The sequence below is a fragment of the Pygocentrus nattereri genome, chromosome 26, assembly GCF_015220715.1.
Source record: "Pygocentrus nattereri isolate fPygNat1 chromosome 26, fPygNat1.pri, whole genome shotgun sequence".
NCBI lineage: Eukaryota > Metazoa > Chordata > Actinopteri > Characiformes > Serrasalmidae > Pygocentrus > Pygocentrus nattereri.
Window position 1 is genome coordinate 28,266,151 of NC_051236.1, and position 22,438 is coordinate 28,288,588.

General features: G+C 39.6%; 1 protein-coding gene across 3 annotated transcripts; it reads right to left on the bottom strand.

The window, feature by feature from the left end:
- Window positions 1-694: 694 nt before the first annotated feature.
- Window positions 695-21,194, bottom strand: dzip1l (DAZ interacting zinc finger protein 1-like). 3 transcript variants are annotated; one of them, XM_037534838.1, is made up of 16 exons: window positions 21,021-21,194; window positions 16,419-16,980; window positions 14,253-14,337; window positions 12,692-12,816; window positions 12,432-12,593; window positions 11,153-11,272; window positions 10,920-10,982; window positions 10,682-10,828; window positions 10,195-10,225; window positions 10,001-10,096; window positions 9,751-9,884; window positions 9,180-9,369; window positions 8,308-8,476; window positions 6,105-6,307; window positions 2,952-3,088; window positions 695-1,453 (listed from the first exon to the last, which is right to left on the bottom strand). In XM_037534838.1, the coding sequence occupies exons 2-16, from the start codon at window positions 16,929-16,931 to the stop codon at window positions 1,316-1,318; spliced, it is 2,313 nt and encodes a 770-aa protein (XP_037390735.1). In that variant the 5' UTR covers window positions 16,932-16,980; window positions 21,021-21,194; the 3' UTR covers window positions 695-1,315. The 3 variants fall into 3 exon arrangements, with proteins under 3 accessions (XP_037390735.1, XP_037390734.1, XP_037390733.1); XM_037534837.1 differs by having other exon boundaries at window positions 16,419-16,991; XM_037534836.1 differs by lacking the exon at window positions 21,021-21,194 and adding an exon at window positions 17,420-17,489 and having other exon boundaries at window positions 16,419-16,991.
- Between the last annotated feature and the right edge of the window lie 1,244 nt (window positions 21,195-22,438).

Here is a 22,438-nt window from a genome sequence, read left to right on the forward strand (position 1 = left end):
GTACCCAACTCAGTACACTGGGATTTATTTTCAGCAAGAAATCTTTTTAATATGAAAAGCAATACAAAAAAAATGAACAAATAGTATGTGTATAAGAAGTAAACACAAATGCACAATAATAATAATCAATATTATTTGAGACATATGACGAGTCTTAATAAATATATGTGTTGACATGCTCGTTCACGCATGTAAATATTTACAGCATTTTACTTCTTGGCAACTAAATAAATAAAAATATGTAAATGTGACTCATATTTAGCAGGTAGATTATTTTAAAGAAGTTACAGTGCATAGCTGATTAGTCTCTGCTTTGATTAGTTTGCAACAGAAACTGAATCAACAAGAAACGGCCCTTTCAAATCCACATTTTGGCTCCATATGCATATTATACACCGATAATGCATAACATTATGACCACCTACGCTCATTATCCATTGTCCAGCTCCACTTACTATATAGGTGCACTTTGTGCACAATTACAATTGTTCTACAATTACAGAGTCCATCATAGTCCATCTGTTTCTCTGCATACTCTGCTGTGTCTTATCCACTCGTACCAGCGCAACACACACTAACACTCCACCACCACCATCAGTGTTACTGCAGCGCTAAGAATGATCCACCACCCAAAAAGTACCTGCTCTGTGAGGGTCCATGGGGGTCCTGACCGCTGAAGAACAGAGATGGACTACAGATGGACTACAGTCTGTAACTGTAGAACTACGAAGTGCAGCTATACAGTAAGTGGAGCTGATAAAATGGACAGTGAGCGCAGAAACAAGGAGGTGGTCATGATGTTCTGCTGATTGTATGATGTCTGTTTAAAAGATAAACATATAACAGATGCTTAATTCTCTGTATAATTGTTGAGATGAACATTCAGATCGGGTTGATATGAAATGGTGAACTGTAGAGAAACTGAGTAGGATTTTCTTTACAATGACGTTTCTATACATAAGGATAATAATAAACAGTAGTAAATTTGTAAAACACAGGTTTCCTTTTCGTACTATTTGGTTTACAATGCCCTCCATGTACCTCTCCACTCTGCATGCATTCAAAAATACATATTAGGCAAAAGCTTTTTATAAAGTAACAAACCATAGCCACAGCATTAGGAAACGTATATGTAACTACATTGTGTAACAACTTCCAGCGAGGTAGACTTTAGAGGCATTAAATGATCAGCAAGTTTCTCTAGAATGGCACATTTCACATCAAGCTACTCTGAATGGCTTTCTTAACCATTTAATTCTGCAGAAATTTTGACAAATCGGTAAAATTCCTCTTTAACAGATGCATTTCCAGCACCTCACCACCCTCCTGCTCTGCCGGCTGCTGAGCTCCACACACTCGTCCTAGAGTCTAAGCTCTTCTGTGCTCCTGTAGGCAGAGCAATGGGCTCCTCTATGGAGGACAAATCCAGATCGCTCTCCTCTTCAGACACCTGCTGAAAGAACGGCACACTGCATTATGCATTATGTCTGTATTAGGGATGGATGGATGTGTATCAGAACAAAAGAACTGAACTGTCAGAACAAAACCTTGTATCACCAAAATGGCAAATGTTAATGGACTTTCATGTAACATGGTTTTGGAGCCACTTTGGAATAAGACTACTCTTATAAACAGTTTATGAATGGTTTAAAATTAGTCTAATAATATGATTATCAATTAGATCATTAACAACTTAAAAATAAATACTAAGCAGTCAAAAACTAATGATAGTAACAGTTACTTATTTATACTGGTAAACCTCAGAGCTCACTGGTTACTTATCTTACCTTGTCTTCTCCATCAGTGAGGGTTATACCCGTCAGCTTCATCACATATTCATATTCATCAGATATAACAAGCCACTTTTGACTTCTTTATATGCAATAATTGTTGATGGTAAGGTGTTAATGACCTTATTAATAGCCATTAATAAACTAATGTTAAACCATTTACACATAAACCTTTTATAAGGGTAGTCTTATTGTAAAGTGGTACCGAGATTTTTACACCATTTCTATCGGCAACTAGCATTTTCATCATTTTTAAATGTCTTGATATGAAACTGAATACAGATCTAGGCACTGAAAAATCGGTCACAATACTTACATTTTAGTAGCTGTGTTATTGAGAATGCGTTACGTTTGATTTGGACACAATTTTAAAAACACTGTAGCAGGCTGGGGTGTGTTTAGCGTGAGTTGGCAAAAGGAGGAGGAGTTGGGCTCGAGGTACAGGGCTAACGGCTCATATGGTTCTTAAGTCTGAAATCCTAACTGTGTAGTCACCATTACAACTTCAGTTAGGACCGAAGTTACTATAGAACAACAATCCTTAAGTTCATAATCTCATCTTAACTCCAGATAAGAAAACAATATTGCAAAAACATCCTAACTAGACAAGATTCCTAACTTTAAGACAACACCTGTTTTAACCATCTGTTGCTATTGTTTTATGCGGTGAAGGGCAGCATAGTTAACTAGTACTGGCTAGTTCTTTAACAGACACTGCAGACACCATCTCCACCATCCCCTCTCATTACCTTCATGTGTTAATGTTGATAAAAACTCGTCAGATGAAGGATTACAGTGATGGTGGTGAATACTGAGGAAGCAGAGCTGAATGGTTGTCTGTTTATTAGGAGTAATAACATTAGTGTGGTTGGCTAAAACGTCTGGGAGGTGGAACTGGAGAGCGGTGACACACAAAGCGCTGTCACAACATTATTAACTTCCAGTTTAGCGTGCTTTAGTTTTGCTTGACCTTTTTTACATCAGTAGCTGTAGCTGACTAACTAACTAAATAGATTGTTTACTTAACAGATTTCTGACAGCAAATTACATAAATGAAGGGTGGTCTGTGGCTTTTGCACAGTGTGTTGGGTCTTGATCAAACAGGTGAAAAGCCCCTTTAATGCAATATGCTGTTAAACTATGTAGAGCATTTTGATGTACCGCTTGCTGTTTGATGATGGAGGGTCGAGAGGAAGGCAGAAAGGCTGGAGGAAGCACTTGGATTCCACCTGTAGGTTTGGTGACGGGGCTGCTCAGCTGCTGTTCCAAACTCCTCGTCAGGGTTTGTACGACCGAACCTGACATCAGAAAACATGAAAGATCTGAATAAAATCACATTTTTATACCACACAAGTCAAGTTCAGGGATTCGTTTTGGAGTGCTACAATAAATATCACCCAGAAAGTGCACTGACATTGCTGACCCAGGTAAACTGGATCTATATGCAAAGAACAAGGGAAGAACATGAGAACACAAACCACAGTACATCCATGACCCTCTCACCATTCAGAAGCTTGTTGGGGTCCAGTGGGGTCCAAAAGTCTGAGACACTGGCTTCTGTTTTGCATTCTTTTCTCATTTAACACAAAGTTTTTTTATATAATGAATGATACTTACCAGCATAACAATTTGAATGAAAAGTAGAATCTTTGAATATCAGAGTTTCTGGTAACACTTCACTGTGGGGCACTTTTCACAAGGCTACATGACACCTACACAAGTTTGTCACGACAACTGACACAGCCCTGCATAAATGTTTCTAAATGTTTATTTCAGATTTAATGTGATACTTTAACTAACTTTGATCAAAATTGGCAAACGTAACCTTTATAAGCGCGTGTCATGTAGCCTTATACACAGTACTCTATATTAAAGCATTACTCAATTTAGTATGTCTGCATTTTGCTTTAATGACAGCATAAAATACATAAAATAACAAATAATACAACAAGTGATTCCAAAATTAAGGGTAGTGCTTGGCTAAATTACTACTAGTTAACATCTCCTCTACATCTTAGATATTGGGCAAAACAATAAAATATAAAATGTGACCAAATTTTTTTCCACTGGCCACATTTTGTGCTTTTTTTCCTCCAACTAAAATAAATAGCCAGCATGAGCCAAAACCTTTTCAGAAAAATGTCATATTTACACATTTTCTCTGTAGGGGATATATACTTATTTTCATTTAGAGCATCGACTAGACATAAAACTTGACCAGGGGTGCCCTAACTTTTGTATATGACCTTTTTCCACACTATTTTCAAAATGCAAACCGCAGTGTGCAGCACTGTGTAGATGAAGTATAGTCTTGTAAGCGTGTGCAGTAAGACACTTCAGTTCACTAGTGGAGGCTGCGTGAGGCACATCAGCAGTGATAAGAGTTCAGAGCTTTTCAGCTGGAATGTGGTGTCTTTAGGAGAGGATGCTGGTGCAGTAGAGATATGGCATTGGCAGAGAAACTGCTCAGGTGCCGCTGCTTTTGGTTTCGAACGGCTTGAAATCATATGACAAAGTAAGGCTTGACACTTTGAAAGAAAACTAACTGAAAAATTATAGCCATTTCTTTAGTCTTCACAAAGACAGCACTTAACTGAGAGCTGGTGCAGAGTGTGCAAACAGACTGAACAACAGCCTGGATGTTTCTAGGCATGCGTTGGCCTATATTCTGTTCACTGGGTAACACTTGATGTTATTTTAAACTTTAAAAGACCAAATATTCAACATTTGTCTTGCATTTTATAAGTCCACTTTTAAAGTTTCTGTGTGTTTCAGCACTAAAAACAGTGATAATTCCTTTTTTCATAATTATTTTTCAACCTATCTTTATTCCTAAGAAACAGGTTGTTTTTTGTTACTGTACCTTTAACACCAATATGTAAATGGCCTTTGCTGTGATTGGTTGCCCTGTATTGTAACACCTTCAAAAAGCAGTCAGAGCTGAAATGAACGTTAACAACACTTTCGTATTACTTCATAGTGAAATGACAAGAAATGTGATGTCACAACCATGACATCACGGCTCTACTTTCTGAGGAGGTCCTTTAACATCTGTAGGAAGCTCCTGCAGATGTTCTATCAGACCATGGTTGCCAGCTGTCTGTTTTATGCTGTGGTGTGCTGGGGCGGAAGCATGAAAAAGAGAGAAGAGATGCGACTGGACAAGCTGGTCAGGCGAGCGGGGTCAGTGGTCAGTGTGGAACTGGACTCTGTGGTCAAGGTGGCCGAGAGAAGAACTCTGCATAAACTGCTCTCCATCATGGAGGATGATGGCCACCCACTGCACACCATCAGCATGGACAGGAGGAGCATGTTTAGTGGCAGGTTGCTGTCACAGAGCTGCTCAACCCACAGATTCAGGAGATCCTTTGTCCCCAGAGCCATCAGGCTCTTCAACTCTTCCCAGGGGGGCCAGAAGAGAAGAGGGAAGAGGAGAGATGAGGACTGAATCTGAATCTTATGTTAACTCATAGGTTTTATCTCATGCTAAAATCTTTAGGTTTCATTGTATCCATCTGTACATCTGAACACCTTACTGTACATATTGCGCTTTTTATAGCCCTGTCGCGTATCTTGCACATCTGGACACTTATTTTGGTACCAACATCTGCACATATTTAGTCAGTATTGTCATTATATGCCATTACCAGTGCCTCCTGGTACAGTCATCATTGCATTGCCTCTTTCATCTTAGGTTTCAGATTTTATACTAGATTGTTGCATTTTTCTATTTGTATATATGAGTGACTGCTACATTTCCTTCAGGATCAATAAAGTATCCATCCATCCATCCATCCATCCATCCATTACATACATTCTTTATTTAAAACAGGCTGTTTTGCAGCTTAGTTTCTATAAATGGACCCTAGGAACAAAGCGGTAAATATGATTTTGAAAATATGATTTGCTTTGTTCTAGAAACTCTGTATCTTTTAAGAAGAACCTTAAGACTTTTCTTTTTAGATGTGTTTTATGGATTTCATTTATGTTCCAAGAAATTCTGGAAATTTTCAAGTAGAATCATAATCATCACTTTTCTTTTTAGACAGTGTTTTAAAACTTTTTTTTTGAGAAAAATTGACCTTTTTTAGAAAGCTAAATAACTTAGACACCACTTTCAAAATATATAAAAACAGAACACAGCGTTGTGTCTTACAGTTAAATGAGCTAAAATAATAGTGGCTCTGACCGTCTTTAAGGAAAGACGCTGAGAACCCTTCATGTGTGTTTATTGTTGCTCTACTGATTGTTGACATGCCTCTTTGAGGATGAATAAGGCTTAATTCAGTTAAAAATGAATTCTCATTCCCTCACCATGACTACCATGAACCTGCTGAGCTTTTGGTGTGTCTGACCCTTCTGACTCGTCACTGTCTGACCAGTCCAGCTCACTGCTGGGTTTCTGCTGTTCTCTCGAGGGGGTGAGGTGTGTGGAGGATGAAGGCCTGCCCCTGGAGCTGGTGATGTAGGCGCTGTCCTCGGCTGACTCGTCCCCCTCTGAGCTGAAGGGTGGGGTGCTGAGAGAGGGAAAGCACACTTGTTAAACACACATCAGCGCTCGCTGATAAGCACAAGTGAGACTGACTTTGTGCACACACCTGGGCCTGACTTGAGCCACTATTCATTTTCATATTCCTTAAAGGCTTAACCTCTAAATGCACCTATGTTTCACCATTCTGTGCAAAAGTCTTAGGCAGCCAATAAATGTGTTTAAATCTGTTTATCTCAGCACACTACCTAACATTATAAATACAGTCACACATGATTTTTTTTATTATTGATATCATAGTTAGAAGAACATAGTCAGAACAACACAAGCTTGGTTCCTGATTTCTCTGGAAAATCCAGCCACAGCAGGGATTTGTTAAACAGCATCACCAACACATCTGATTCAAAAAGAAATTCCACAGAATTTTCACAATTTTGGCATAATTCAATTGTTGAGATGTGAGTCTGATCTGATATTGTGTCTTGCAGAGAAACTAACTCGTTACATTGGTTGTGGTAGGAACCAGGGTTTCCTGTTTACAGCAAAAAGACAGCCTTTTTATTTACTATCCAAAACCAGTGAACCTACATGTGCCTTGTAAATAACATTTGCTATGTTGTTTTTGTACTATTTTCAATTAAATACAGGATTTAAGTGATTTGCACATCACTGCATTCTGTTTTTATTTCCATTTTACGCAGCATCCCAACTTTTCAGGAAATTAAGTTGTACCTCTCCACTATGAGTAGAATTATTCAATCATGTTTAAGGCTTAAGCCTTCTCAATGTGATTGTTTTACAGTGTTTTAGGCATCAGTATTCATAATCATTTCATATGATATGAGCACCGAACACCACCACTCCTCAGAAAACACCACTGTGAACAACTCCAATCTCTAGAACAGAGAATTTCACATATAACTCATCTGAATGACTTCGTTTACAGCTTAATAATCAAATTATAGAGAAATATTGAAAAAAAAGATTGATTAACAGAAGCAAGTACAGGACAATGACTGTAAATAATCAAATCAAATAACAGGCTTTCTTAAAAAAAATTAGAAATGGTTAAGCTAAGTTAATCCCACACATAAAACCACAATGTACTGCTTATTTGTTTATTAATACATGCTTACTGCCCAGATAAATGGTTTTACATATTTTCTCGAATGGCCTAAGACAGTTTGCACCTCAGGTGGTCAGCAACCCCACACTTACATCTAATACACATTGATCTGCAAACTGCCATGACAGTTCAAAACTGTCAAAATATTAGATTTTTGATAATATGTTTTGCTATAATTTTACACTTTGCTTTTCAATGATCTTAAAGGGCCTATACGTATCACTGGAAACCACTTGCTTTTTTAAATTAGTGAGTAATATACAATCATTGTTTCAAGTTTCATAACACACTGTTCACTACCCAGTCCATGTGTAAACTAAACTGCAAAAAAAAAAATTTTATGTGACAAGAACCAACTCATGTACATTTATCCAGCTATTCAGCCTACAGCAGTTTAACTCTGCCCATTAACACCGATGCTCTCAGGACTGCTTCAGCTCTGTTTCCTGAATGAGGCACTCAAGCTCATTTAACTTATATCAGTCTTAAAGGCACAGTAAGATGAAAAAGAAGGAAATAAGAATAATTTATCAAATATTTTACACATTGTACAAAAAATATTTTACACATTTGTACAAAAAATGTACAAAGACATCAAAACTCAAAGTCTAGAAGACAACACAAACCACAAAACTAAGATATGACATCAAACCTAAACAAAAACAGGACGACTACTTCACCAAACCTGAAAACAAGGAAACCAGAAGACAAAACCAAGTAACAATCATAACCAAAATAAATCTTCACAAATGGATAATGCAGACGGAGGGAAATGAGGTCACAGCTCCCTACTGACCTGAGGTATGCAATTGAGTATTAATGTGTGTTCCTAGCTTTTATCAGCAGTGTTTAGTCATGCAGTGTTGGCACACAAAGTGGCATGGGTGTGCTTGTGGGAGTACCTGCTCTTCTTCTGCCGTGTTTGTGGAGTCGGAGTGTGTGCAGCACCTCTGGAGCGGGGGGCAGGTGTAGGAGGCTGATGAGTGTTGGCTTTGTGAGAGGAGAGTTTGGAGATGGTCTGCCTGACTTTAGGGCTTCTTTCCACTGTTGGACTGAGATGCTTCTTCTTCTCTGAACACAAACAGCCAAAGACCAATATTTCACCGTTGGTATTATATTATAGAGAATATAACAAAATAAGAGATCATTTATGAGGCTTGAGTGGTTTATATGGTTCCCTTGCGTGTATGTGTACAATGTGCGTGAGGGTGATTATGTGGATGTGTGTGTGTGTGACTAATTACAGTGTGGTGCAAAGTCAGAGGCCAGCCAAGCAGAAAACACATTTTTAACACAGAAGCCTCAACAACTGAAAGTTCAGTCTTAGATGTTGGTTGCATTTTCTGATTCTCATTATCCAGTGTTGAGGTCTGGGTTGGTCAGCCGAATTGTTCTGAGAACATCAACAGCGGCTTTGTTTGATTCTTCTTGTCTGTTCTCCTTCCCCTTCCTTATGCAAGTGGATTATTTAATATTTAATCTCCTCGAAATATCTCCTGAAAAATGAATGTTACAGGCTGAGTGACTGTTCTGCACAGTACTCTATATTGTGACCAGCAGCATGTGGGCTTTATAATGTCCTGTAGAAACACATGTTTGTCATTCAAATTACAAGCCAATTCATCAGTTTTAACTGATTCATTTTAAAAACACAGTAATCAATTTTAATCAAGTATTATAATCTTAGTAAGTGCATGTGTGTGTGTGTGTGTGTGTGTGTGTGTGTGCTTAAACTGGGTGAGTATGTGTGTGTGCTTCTGGTCTGTATGCTTACGCTGGGCGTAACTGTTGGTTATGGATTTTGTCTGATTCTTTTGCAGCTGTTTCACTCTGTGGTTTAGCTCCTGTACCAGGTTTTCTCTCAGCTCCTGCAGGTTTGACTGGCTCCTGGTCCTCTGCAGACGCTGAGCAGACACCACTGAGCTCAGGCTATTTAACGTTTGCTTAGAGATTCCCTTTGTGCCCTTCAAATTATACATCAACATTTTTCAATAAACATCAAAGAAATCCAACACAATGAACTGCAAAATACAGTTTAAGCTGTAAAAACATTCAAGTGTCTCCTCAATGCTTACAGTGCTATGTACTAGTTTAGTGCAACTGCCCTCCACTCAATGGAGCTAAACCACAGTTGTATATTTAGCCATCATGCTGAAGTGATAAGGAGTGTTGCTACTGCACATTTCAGCCCGGAGTGCTTTTTGAACAATACAGGACAGTTAATCAGAAAACAGTCAGATGTTTAGACTCTTTTCTTTCTTTGTAAATACAATTAATTAACTACTTAATTATTGATTTAATTAAACTTAATTAAACTAAAAATAGAACAGCAAAATAATTTCTACCTTCCTCAGTCCCATTTTCTCCAGTCTCTCCTCCAGAGTCTCCTCCAGGATGGGTCTAAATTCCTTCATTAGCTCCTGATTTTCTCTCAGCGATTCTAGAACTTTACGCTGAGCCTCCATGGAGTCCTCCAGCCCTGCAGAAGAAGTTTGTTTTGTTGAGTATACAGTATGCTATTAAAATGTCCTTGTAAATGAAGTGCTATTATGTATGTAGTTCATATATTTGATTAAACTACTTGAAAAATCATACTCTCTTCCTCTTTCTCCCCTTTATCATCAACATCCTCTTCTTCTGGAGTGTCGTGAGCATCCTGAGTAATATGTGGTGGTGGCTCTGAATAATTTACTGTGAATAAAACAATTTGAGATTTTTATACCGGCCTTGTTGGCTTTAATATAATATAATGTGAATCAGAAATGTCCAAATATCACAGTGGTCAGTACCGGACACTGGTGTAGCAGACAATGTTTTAATCTGGAATGAAAGTATAGATTTGGGTTATCTGATGCTTCTTTTGTTACATGTAAATTGCATAACATATAAAGGATATATACAACCAATATAATGCCAGATACATGCACAAGACAATTCTAATACGATGCAAGTCCTGTGAAATTTCACAGGCTTTATATAACTAGAAGGAAGCTGTACAAAAAGAACAGAGATGCAAATGCCTCTCATTTAGAAATTAAGTTAACTAAAAATGTAAATACCTGAAACCCTTGTTTTTTTAAATGTTGATAAAATCATATAATTGCAGTATAATATTTTTCAACCTTAATCGTTTAATACCTCCCTAAGTTTCCAAAATGATTGAATTATTGAATAATTGATTGTACATAGATGTAAAAGGATATAAAAGGGTAGGAAACACCAATAGAGAGGACTTTAGCTCCATTTTAAAGCTAACTGTAAAGTGCACCATCTCACCTTCTGCTCTTGTGAGAGGATGAGTCTGTCTTTCTGTTTGATCTGAGAGGAGAGAGAGAGGAGCTGCTGCTTCAGAGCATGCAGACTGGAGCTGGAGCTGTGCTCCACAGAGAGAGCCTTCAGCAGCCTGGCATTCTCACTCTGCAGCTGTAACACACACACACACACACACACACACACACATGTTCAATTTGCTTACAAGCTTGTGTTGTATCAGGAATCGTGGGACTCCTCTCACCTCTTCTTTCTCCTGTTGGTGAAGGTTCTGTGCCTCTTTCAGTTTCTTCCTCCACTCACTCTTCTAAAAGACACCCAAGACAGTGAAGGGGTTGCCTTAAACGGTTTAAAAGGTTTGTCTGCTTTATAATAATTAAACCTGTATCAAACTGTCACAAAATGAAGTTTTCTGCATTAGAAGGTGAATTGTATATAAAGACAGAGGAGTGAATGTGAAAAAGTGGGAAACCAAACCTTCTGAGCCATCTGCTCCTTCAGCTCTTTCTCCCTGAGCCACCTTCGCTCTTTCTCATGATCATCCTCACCTCTTACATTAGACGCATGCACCTCTCTGCTCTCCAGCTCCTGCAGTTTCTACACAGAGAAACACAACATTAAGAATGCAGCACAGTAATTTAAAGGAACACCACTTTGTAATAAAGATCAGAGAGGCACAAAAAGGAAACTGCTGCCATTAATGGCTGGGACATTTGACTTTAATCCTCAGAATTCATAGTTATCACTGGGATGGTGTAATTTCATTTTAAGTAATTCTCAGTCTTAGAGCACTGAAAAAAAGCATAGAAATGAAACTTTCTGTCTGTAACAAACTTAAGTAGAATATTTTATTATGATTTGAATTTGCTTTCTTTACATTTTCCTTGTAACCTGTCAGTACAGAATGTAAACCCAAAACAAGTGTTGTTCCTTGTGCAACCAACAATGTAATTAACATTCATACATTTGAGTACAGAAAAACCAAAGTTATTCAGTTCAGTAAGTGGCAAGTGAAAGTAATATTTCTAAGGGTTAAAGCAGCAACCATCTCATATTCCAGTGGTTCCCAACCCTGGTGCTGGATTGACCCAGACCAGCTTATTCTGATGTTTTCTATGCTCCAAACCAGCTGGTCCAACTAGTCACATCATTAACAAAACGTTGATGTCCTGAGTCCTGAGTCCTGAGTTGAAGTGGATGTGTTAGACTAGAAAAAACTAAAATATGCAGCACAAGATACAAAGGCCAAATGTTGGGAACCTCAGGATTTGACGTGACTGTAGGCCTGTCTCAAAAGGCGCCTTAGGCCCAGCACTGCTCTTCCAGGTCCACACTCAATCAACAGTGTGTGGACATAGAGGGCAGAAGTGCTTGAAGGGCCTTGAATGTGTTGTACCTGGCAAAATTAGCTTATTGAGTGTACTTGTCTTTTTTAAACGAGGTAATTTGCTTATTTACAGTGGCTCAATTCTGACTACATGCATAGATCAGCTAAATAACTGAATAATTCAACTCAAAATAAGTCAAATTAAATCGATAAACAAATGCATTTTAATCCCAATCTGAATGTGAATCTTCTTTGCCATGTTGAACCAGCTGCTGTAAACAAATCCCTTGACTCTGACTGGTCCTTGCCTTTATCACAAGAAAATTTGAAGGCGCTGTTGACTGTTTGGTCTTACTCTGTCCGCCTGTTCTGTATTATTCTGGATATGAGCAGGTGTCTCCATCTAGTGGCTGAAAGGTGTACACTCACAGCTTCGAGGGAGTAGCTCTTGTTTGCTATGCCTTTAAACTCGTGCAGAAATATCTGCCGTAGTTCCTCAATTTCTTGCTGAAATTTTCTCCTCTCCTCCTCTTTCCATCTCTCCATGGCCTCCCTCTCCACTACCTCCCTCCTCCGCAGCTCCTCCAGCTCCTGATGGGTTAAGAGCATTGACAGAAACATAACGTAAATGTCTGCATTTGAGTTGATAAGTCGGCTTACACTGCTTTGTGTTATAGTTGTAAACCAACCTGCTGTCTCTGGCGCACATCTGCCTCCTTTTCTGCTGCCAGCCGAACCTGAGTCAGCCTCAGTTTCTCCTTCAGGTCCTCTATCCCATCCTCCATCTGCTCCACCTGCCTCTTCTTCTGTCTCTCTAACACACAACCACAGTAGCTATGAAGTGGATGACTGTTATGGCGCCTTTCATATATCTTTTCTCTGTAATTAACAGGGTGAATAGTTTAGTGTAGGTAATTTGCTAGTGACACAATTTCAGGTGATATGATAATAATACTTTATACCTTACAAACCATCGTATAAAGCTGTAAATACTAATGAATGGAGCTGATTCTATAATAACGGAGATTGCTGTATCACATCAGGATTGCAATGAAATTCATTTCCAGAATTCTTCAAATTTGCAAAGCAGTGATCAAATCTTGGCGATCAAAATACAAAATAGCTATTCATAGAAACAGAAACTAAACAGAAAATTAAAGTTCATTATCTAATAACATTCCCTATGTTTTACTCTTTATGGTAAAGACCTTTGAATGAATGCTCACACTCAACAAGGGATGTATGAGGTTTTTGCTCCAAATGTGCAGTCAGCAGTTATCATTTTTATAAGTTACATATAACTTTATGACATTAATAACATGAGACAAGTAAATGCACTCACACTGTTTATTAATACTGCTACACCTATACCAAAATACTGCATTACTCACTGTGTTACACAGACCACTGTCCCTTATTTTCAATCTAGAATTTTATTTGAATCATGCTATTTAAATATTGTTGCTGTCAAAGAAAAAAATGTTAAAATATTGTAGTACATCGTGTGAACATTACATGATAAATGGGCCAGCAGAAATATTCCAAAATAAAATGTATTATTAGTAAAGCACATTTTGCATTCTCCTGTAATGTTGCCAATTTGGAGGTACATGGTGGCTTTTTGGACAGCAATGATATGCAGCTGATTTTCAATTATGAATTTAAAATGATTTTAAAATGTAAAATTTATATCAGGACTTAATAGACACTACTGGAAATCTGCTAGCGTGTTCGTTTCTCAATTTTTAGTGTTTTCCCTGCTCCTAACACTCCTGATCCAACTAATCAGCTTGTTAACAGCTCATTACTGAGTTAAAGTGATAAAGCAGGAAAAACAGTGAAATGTGCAGGTCAGTGGGTCTCCGGGACCAGGTTTGAGAAACACTGATTTAGCCCACGCAGTGTGAGACGGGGTGAAGGGAGACAGTCGTAAAACGGGCAGAGAGGTACAAGGTGGGGTTGATGATACAGTGGATGGTAAATGTATGCATTGAGACTGCTGAATGTGAGATGAGTAGAACAGATTATTACTTGAGCACAGATAAACAAATCTTCCAGCAACAAAAAGCAGAACATACGACTGACTCTACATTGTAAAACAGACCCAGCATCCTCCACACGAAATGATAATAAAATCTACATATTTTCTCCCAGTTAGCAAAACAACACATCGTATACCTGAAGAAACCAATTATGTATTCATACTGACTCTCAGAGTGGGCCTCAGGATATATGTAGGAGGTTTCATACCTGTGTCCGTGATCTCAGGATGCCTCCGCTGAATATGTGCCTGTAAGTAGGAGTAATTGACGAAAGATTTTTCACAGAACTGGCACTGAAACGGGAGAAACATCAACAGGCGCTGTTACTCACACCACCTTCTTCTCATTACAACATTCCTACTTCCAGCTGCACAACTTTTCAATCTCTGCCACTGTTGTTAACACGAGCTAAGCCTTTTGTTGCAGATGTTTGCTTCTCAATTAAAGCTGACATTCTGCACATTTTACATGTTTTATGGTTCCTTCCCAACTGTTTTAACAGGGACTATGAGCAGCAATATCACCAGATGTGGTGTTCTAGACCATCAGCATTGTGCTCCTCAAAATATAGCTTCTGTTTGATCATTTATCCTGACCTGTTAAACTGAAATTCCACCAAATATTCAAAACGTCCGCATGACTAAACCATCAATGCATAAACACAGTCATTAAGAGCGGTTTGGCATCAGTTCTAGAGAAACATACCAAGTCAGAATTGTTCACAGTGGTGGTGACAGGAATCAGTCTGCAGGGTATTACACCCTTAAAAAGTTATAACATGAAATGGTTATGAATACATCACCTGGTGACTAAGATACTGACTTAAATATAACGTTTTGGCGTAAAATGTATTTTTAAAAAATACATTTATGGTAGATGGTTATGGTACATGCAGGGTGCTTGTGAGGTGTTTAGGTTAAGTGGTGGATTTGGATATCAAATAAAATGGCTATATTTCTGTAACGGCTTCAGATATTCACATTGCGACCCCTGGTTCCAATAACCTCCATAAAGAAATCTAAGCTGCTAAGTTTCCTACAACGCACCATTTCACATCAAACAACTCTGAATGACCTTTTTACATCTCAATGATTGAAATATGCCAACGTTTTGACTCCTCTTTAATAAAAGTGTAATTCACAGTATGATTCACAATACTGGGTTCATGATTCACTATTTCTGAACAAAAAGTGAGTTACGAAGAATGAAGACGGCATCCCTGTAACAGCAAAACCTACTGTAGAGACTAGAGCCGAGAGTCAGCTCAGAGACGCATTGTGCTCGGATCACTTAAACCACCTTCAGAGGTGCCCGGAGTATATATACTATATGACCACATTACATTTGTGGTGTGAATACTAAAGCACAGAATTTGTATAGAGTACAACTGCCACTCTTTTAGGTCTTCCGAATTTGTCAAACGCTAGAGGGCGCTCCCGAGTGAGTCCAAAACGAATGGGTTAATATGGAGCATTTGTGAAATGTCAGTTTGTAAATGCGTAGTTTTTTATATAGGAGAATGGATACATGTCCTGAACGCAGAGCAGCACAAAACATTTTAACACTGTTGTATTTGTGAGTGCTTTTGAACTCCAGTTATAGGACTTTATAACAGTGCCTCATGTACATTCATGAGGTCAGTGAGCGTGAACTGCTTCACTCAACCGATGAGCTCTGCTCACCAATCAGTCAGCACACAGTAGCAATAATCATAGCATTGTACTGCCTGAAACCTGCTCACTACAGAAAAAAATGAAATATACAAGTAGGTTTCTTAGCTTTTTTAGTGAAATACATCCTTCTACTTTCTAAAATTAATGAAAGGCCCTGGACAAGTGATTGGAAACTATTTAAACTTTTAGTTTCTGACCGTTTAGCTCCATTGACCCTCATTCATTTATAAGGCTCCTCACAGATACCTTCTGGCATTTTGCAGTCATGTTTTTGATATAACGGGAGAAATAGGAAGAGGCCAGCCAAAAGGAAGGACCACATAATCAACTGTGTCACAGCAGAAATGAAAGCACCTCCACAGTATCTTTCTTCATTTCCTCGCTCATTTGTTTATAAGTTGCATTAGCAATCCACGTGTTTTGTGTCCGAACCTACTTTTCTTTTGCACTGGTGTTAAAGGTCAACATAGGTAATAAATGATAAAAGCTTATACCTCATCAACGAACTGCATGTCTAAATCATCGGACATTTGCCTTCATTCATTTCAAACAGACTTGCTTATGTGGTTTCTGACACTCCACGACTCCATACTACAAATACACTAAAGTACAGACAAATTTTGGACATCAAACATGTCTTGTGATTGATTATTTTTGGGGAAAACATGATTTTCACCAAACTATCACTTTAAGAAGCTCACTTTGTGGTAGTTATTAGCACTGGCTTGTAGCAGGAGCTGCTGAGTTGCCATCATTTTCTTCCTGCGCCGGCTCTCCAGCTTCACCTCCTGCAGCTCCTTCTCCAATTGGCCTTGCTTCTCTGCCTCCTGCTGGGCCTGTGACAACACCCCCTGCAGGCGCTCCTCCAGCACGGACATCTGTGCAGTCAGGTAGTCCTGGCAGTGCAGCAGGTATTCTGTGCTCAGCTGAGACATGCGCAGGACCTTCAGCAGGGCTGTGTCTGTAGGGCCGCGGCAGTTGGGGCACCGCTCCCCTTCAACATCACAGAATGTCACAGCAGTGATAAACTCCTGGAGGACGCTTATGTCCATTTCTCGTGCCACGCGATCCACGTCCAGGGATGCCATGCGGCGCCAGTCCATGGGTTCGGTGCGGGAGCGGAAGTGGAAGGGCTGAGGAGGGGGTCCGGCACTCCAGGATGGTGGGATGACCAAAGCAGAGAGGGGCTCAGCTGGAGAGAACTGGCCTGGCATGATAAGAGGTTTAGCGAAGAGAGGGCAGGATGATGGGTAGTGACCACTTCTAAAGAAGGGCTTATGAGAAAGAGAGAGGGAGAGAGAGGGAGAGAGAGAGAGAGAGAGAGAGAGAGAGAGAGAGAGAGAGAGAGAGAGAGAGAGATCAAACTCACTGCAAATATATCTCTAAGGTAAACCAACAAAGCAGTAAATGACCCGTGTCATTTAACACCTACACTCACTCACACACACACACACACACACACACACCATTCGATGGATAAACGGACGGACGGACAGGCAGACAGATAGATGTATGATCAGATAAGTGAAGAGATAGATCTGCCTTTCTAATATAAACTGGCCTATGCAGCGTGAAATGTGGTGTGTCCTCCTGACTGAGGGTAATGCCTCACATATTAACTTTACCTTACATCTACTGAACTGAAGACCTAACAGAACTGTACTTCAGTCTAAAGTTGATTTAGCTAAAAAGGTTTATTTACCTGGAAGTGCATCTGGAAATGGCTCATCTTCTTTGTGTAATCTCCAGCTCTGAAAGTGAGCTGCACTTCTCTGTTTCCCTGGACTGAATGTCAACACTCAACAGTTTCTTAGCAGTTTGTGGAACTGTATTGTTCCAAACCCGTAGCTGATGTTTGAGTGGCCCTAGTTTCTAGACAACCAGACGCCACTCCTTCAGTCTAGTCGTCTGATGTGTCAGTGTGATTTTTCTCCTGTAAACTGCTCAGCAAAATGCAAATAGCTCAACGTTTAATTGCCCAAATGGTTTCCTTAATGGAAAACTGTCACGTGTGTGGATCTGTTATTACATGAAGTTAACTTCATTCTAACATACTTAAATTATCCTTAGTTAGATCATTAATATGTTTCACGGCACATTAATTCATGTGCATTAGGCTTCTGTGAACATGCACCATGCAGCATGTCCAGCTGTACGTGTTCATTCAGCACTAGGGTTCTGATGAGGACAGTAAGCACATCTCGGGTTTGACCTCCAGCAAATGATTCAACAAAGATTCGGTCCTCTCCACAAATCTACTCTGTTTTCTGCAGAGGTTTATTTTCTAGTCAGTCAGTCATTCAGTCAGCCAGCCAACAGGTCACTGAAAGTCCACCATGCTGAACAGTAAAACAACAGATTAAAGAGGGAAAAATGATAGATAAATAAATCAATAAATAAGTAAAAAGGAAGAGGACCACCTGAGTCCACCTGTGCATAAAGTATTTGTACAACACAATCTAAATATTCACTTGAAATTCAATTCAGTACTTCTTATACTAAGAAGATGCCGACCTTCACGGATATGTCATTCACTGGATGTATCTCATTATTTTCAGATGTAAGCCAGTTCTGAAAGGATGACCAAAATGTCTGTAGCTTTTCCCACTAAAAGAAAAAAAACATGTTCCACCATTTCAATATCATTGCGACAGAGACAACATGCATTTGTATCTAACTCAAATTTCTCTCTCACAAATTTGTTGGATGGATAAAAATCATTCAAAGTGTAAAAACCACTTTTGCTTTTGGTAAAACTGAATATAGCAAGCCGTGACCCTGACGGAGAAGTGGCTTAGAAAATGGATGGATGGATGGATGGATGAATATACTAAATCTCCTTCCTGTAATCCTTCAAATCACTTTTTCTTCTCAGCTGACGAGGGTAATATCACTTTAACAAAATCTCTCTCATGAATTCATCTGTAACTTTTTCTCACTTAAAATCAGATCCTTCAATACACAAGGCACACATGTCTGGAGTGACATTACAGCGCATCACGATCTGTGTCTTTATACAGAAAGACCATAACAGTTGGGACGGCTTTCAGTGTCATGTTGTACAGCTTCATTCTCTAGAGTTGCTCAGTTTTCTTCCATTAGGTGAATCAGCACAGCCTCGCTTTTCAGAGCCCTCGTCAGATTAAAATGCTCCCATTTAAAAACCAAACTTGATCCGTTTCTTTCTTTATTTATACTGTCTTCAAACTCTCGCCTCTGCCACAGTCCGCACGCTAGATGGCGCTAATTGTTTAATCCGTTCTTGTAAAGGTTGCTATGAGACACGGCCACGCCCCACGAAAACAACTACCGCGCCCATAACAACAGCGTGGTCACGCCCCCTGGCAACAGTGTCAGTTCAGGCCGACAGGAGTTACTAGTGATTCAGTTCGATTCAGTTTACCGAATCGATTCCTTTGAGCTGTCTGTTTTAATGAATGCATCACCCGATTCAACGATGCTTACTGATCAGTCAAACTTATTCTTATCCCCTCTGTGCATAATAACAATCAGCTCAGCAAGAGAGTCTCACCTCCACAACCTTTCATTCGCTCTGTGGGATGAGTTGGTTCTTACTGATGGATTGAACTCTAAGCGCGGTCTACAAAACCGATTCTCTCTAATTGCATTCAATGTATTGAAACTGGTGGTGGTCTTGTACTCAGGCCGTGGTCTTCAGGATGCACAGGACATATCACGATATTTAGTTTTTGCAGTTTGGTAACATGTTTGGAACAGACACAAATGAAAACTATACGCATTATGATTTTGATATTTATTTAACATAAAGAACAAATAAATGACAACAAGTAAATAAGAGAATTGACAATGTGACACCACTAGGCTCTCTACAACTGTCATATATCTCCATCTTTTAAAAAGCATACAACTGGGCTGTGTTCCAGAAATATTGATGATATCTATAATAGATTTTTTCATGATCCAGTATTGTTGTCACCCACCTCTAGTTTAAATTACAGCAGATTATATTTAAAAAGCTTGCATTTTTTAGACAGACTGTTCAAGCAGTAATGTCCATTTAACAAGTGTCATCAAAGATTAAACTTTGGCAGTGCAAGTTTTCTTCTTCTGAATCAATAATCCACTTTCAGTCTGGGTGGTATGTGTGTGCCAATTCGGCCAGTAAGTCTGGCGTCCACTACTTCTATTCACTAGCGGAGATTCATTTCTTTAAGCTCAGGGCTGGATAAACACAGCCAGAGAAAGATGTCTACAGTTACACCAGCGATGTTAAACACCACATCCCTTCACAGTTCTGAAAAAAAGGCCTTCTTCTAACACTCTGAACTCAAATCATTAAGGTCTTACATGTTAAATGAGATGTTCTCCACAACTGGAGTCTGACATCCTGGATCTACTAGATCTGCTTAGGCCTGAGTTCAGTGATAGTAAATATCTGTTATTCATTTATTGGCTTATGTAAGACCCCATTCCCACACATGAACATATCTGAGCTTTTAAACATGCTGGGTGATCTGATATCCTACATCAGTGCCATATTTACTGTACCTAACAGATTAAAAGCAGCCTTCCATGCACGGATGTGTACTACTGATCTTTTTTTATTTTAAAAGGTGAAAAAATTTATAATATTCAAATTTTCTTAGAAATTCTCAGTCTATAACATAGATATAACTATAACACGTCTTACGCTACAAAAAGTTTGACTCAGTTGGTTATTGAAGAGAATCAGTTCAAAGGAACCGATTCGTTCAACGGCTCGGACATCAGTAGAAGTTCGTTCTTTTAGAAATAACGTTACAGCTTACAAACAAATATTCAACAAAAATGGATTTGCTGCTCTATCATCATTTTCTGATAACCACAGCAAGTTCTGACATTATGACATTATTTTGTAATAACGCATAAAAGTCTCCAGAATGACAGAAAGTTTCTGGAACCCAACATTTCTTCGGATTTGGTTTCTGACTCGACGAATGTGCGATAATCGGCTGTAACGCGGAGAAAAGCAGACGCTTTTTAACCTCCAGCCGCAGGCCGTGTCGACGGGTTCAGGCTTCGGTTCGTCGTGCCAACTTCAGGCTGGAGTGACACTAGAACAGCCGATGGCTAGCCGCGCTAAGCTAAGCTAACGGTCGAAGATGTTTCCTCAGCGCCGAGAGAAGCAGCGTTAACGTGTCCGAGTCATGGGTTTATCTTCATAGAGGAAAAGCAAGAAGCAGGTAGCTAACGCAGGATTTTATCAGCCGGCAACTCAGTTCACCTGACTAACAGCTTCGCCTGCAGGTCTCAGGTGTGTGAGGGTCGTGTCTCTAGCTTACCTCAGCTTCGAGCCTCTTCCACACACATAGCGCAGAAAGTGGGCGCAGGAGCAGGAGTTTGAGGAGAACTCGAGTTGGGGGTGAAATAGAAGTTTTTAGGAGATTATTCTGTTCGTGCGCGTAACAGCTGGTGGTGGGTGGGCAGCGCACGGGTGGAGCAAAACACGGTTTCCTTGGAGATCAGGATCCATTAAAGCCAGCCACGCTTTCACCACGAGCCTCCAGGGTTGTCTTAATGACTGTTCATCACAACCTTAGTAGGAGATTCAGCAGAAGAAGCTAGTCAGGCAAACAAAATAGAAATACTATAAACAGAATAGATAAGAAGGAATGATAGGGAGGCAAAGCGAAGAGAGGTAAAGCGAATATCTGTAGATATGCAGGTCTGAGGAGACATTACACTAGACAGCTGTTATATTCAGAATATCACAGAAGGATGGGAACATCTGTAAAACAGTTGTGCAAATGAGCCTTATGTTACAGATGAGCTACTGTAGTAAAGTAAGGGAGGTTTGTTGGTTCAGTTTAAGTTTAAAGTGTGAGGTGTCCACTGTGGTTGATGAGCTCTGGTGAAAAAGCTGTTGGCATGCCTGGTTGTGCTGGTTTTGATGGCCCCGATTGTTCTACCAGGATCAAGTGTCTGGTAGAGGTGGTGTCTTGGATGAGAGGGGTCGGCTATGTCCTCAGTCCTCGTATTGGCTTGTTCTGTTGAGGTGGAGGAACCAATCCGAGGTGTCACAGGTGGGCTTCAGAGGTGTCACAGGTGGGCTTCAAGGGCCAGTAAAGCCAAATTGAAAAGTGTGACCTTTGCTACATCTGATACATGCCTACTCCTCCACCTCCCACAGTGGTGCCAAATAGTTTTGAGCGAGATTTTCCAGTTTTATGACTAAGAAAATCCCATCCTGATGACGAAGATGGGGAAAAACTACAAACAGGCAAGGCAAGCTGTTTTTTCCTTGCTGGCAAATGAAGTAATCCGGTGCTTGCACCATGCATGCTAGGGATGTGAGAGAACATTAATGGCTATAAAATCTTTTTTCCCCTTTTCTTCAAATCAGTGAGGCTGAGGGAAGCAGTGCGACACTACAGGATATTACATGACATGTCAAATGACATCAGTCAAATGTTAGTTGCAGGCTGAAATTCTTCCTTAATGTGTTTTATGTCCTTGTGTAATCGGCTGTGTTTTGAAATAGTGGCCATTGCACTGAAGTAAACACAAGGGGGCGCCTTTGGCGTTTGCTTGAGGTTTCCTTCTAACAGATCAGCCTGCATTGGGCCTGTTTCTCAAACCAAGATAGAACTAAAATAAAATGGATTCCCAACAGTGATTCAGTTTTAGTCCAAGATTAGGCTTAATCTGTGTCCAAGAAACTGGCCCACTCACTGCTAAACACTTAGCGTAATTAAATAAT

What these genes read in the sequence shown, in the direction of transcription:
- dzip1l (XM_037534836.1), bottom strand. Translation starts at nt 17,446, where the DNA reads ATGAGCCATTTCCAGATGCACTTCCAG. An exon ending in ACCAACAGGAGAAAGAAGAG is followed by an intron (nt 10,829 to 10,919) that starts GTGAGAGGAGTC and finishes TGTGTGTTACAG; the next exon opens with CTGCAGAGTGAGAATGCCAG. An exon ending in CCATCATCAAACAGCAAGCG is followed by an intron (nt 1,454 to 2,951) that starts GTACATCAAAAT and finishes CCGTTCTTTCAG; the next exon opens with CAGGTGTCTGAAGAGGAGAG.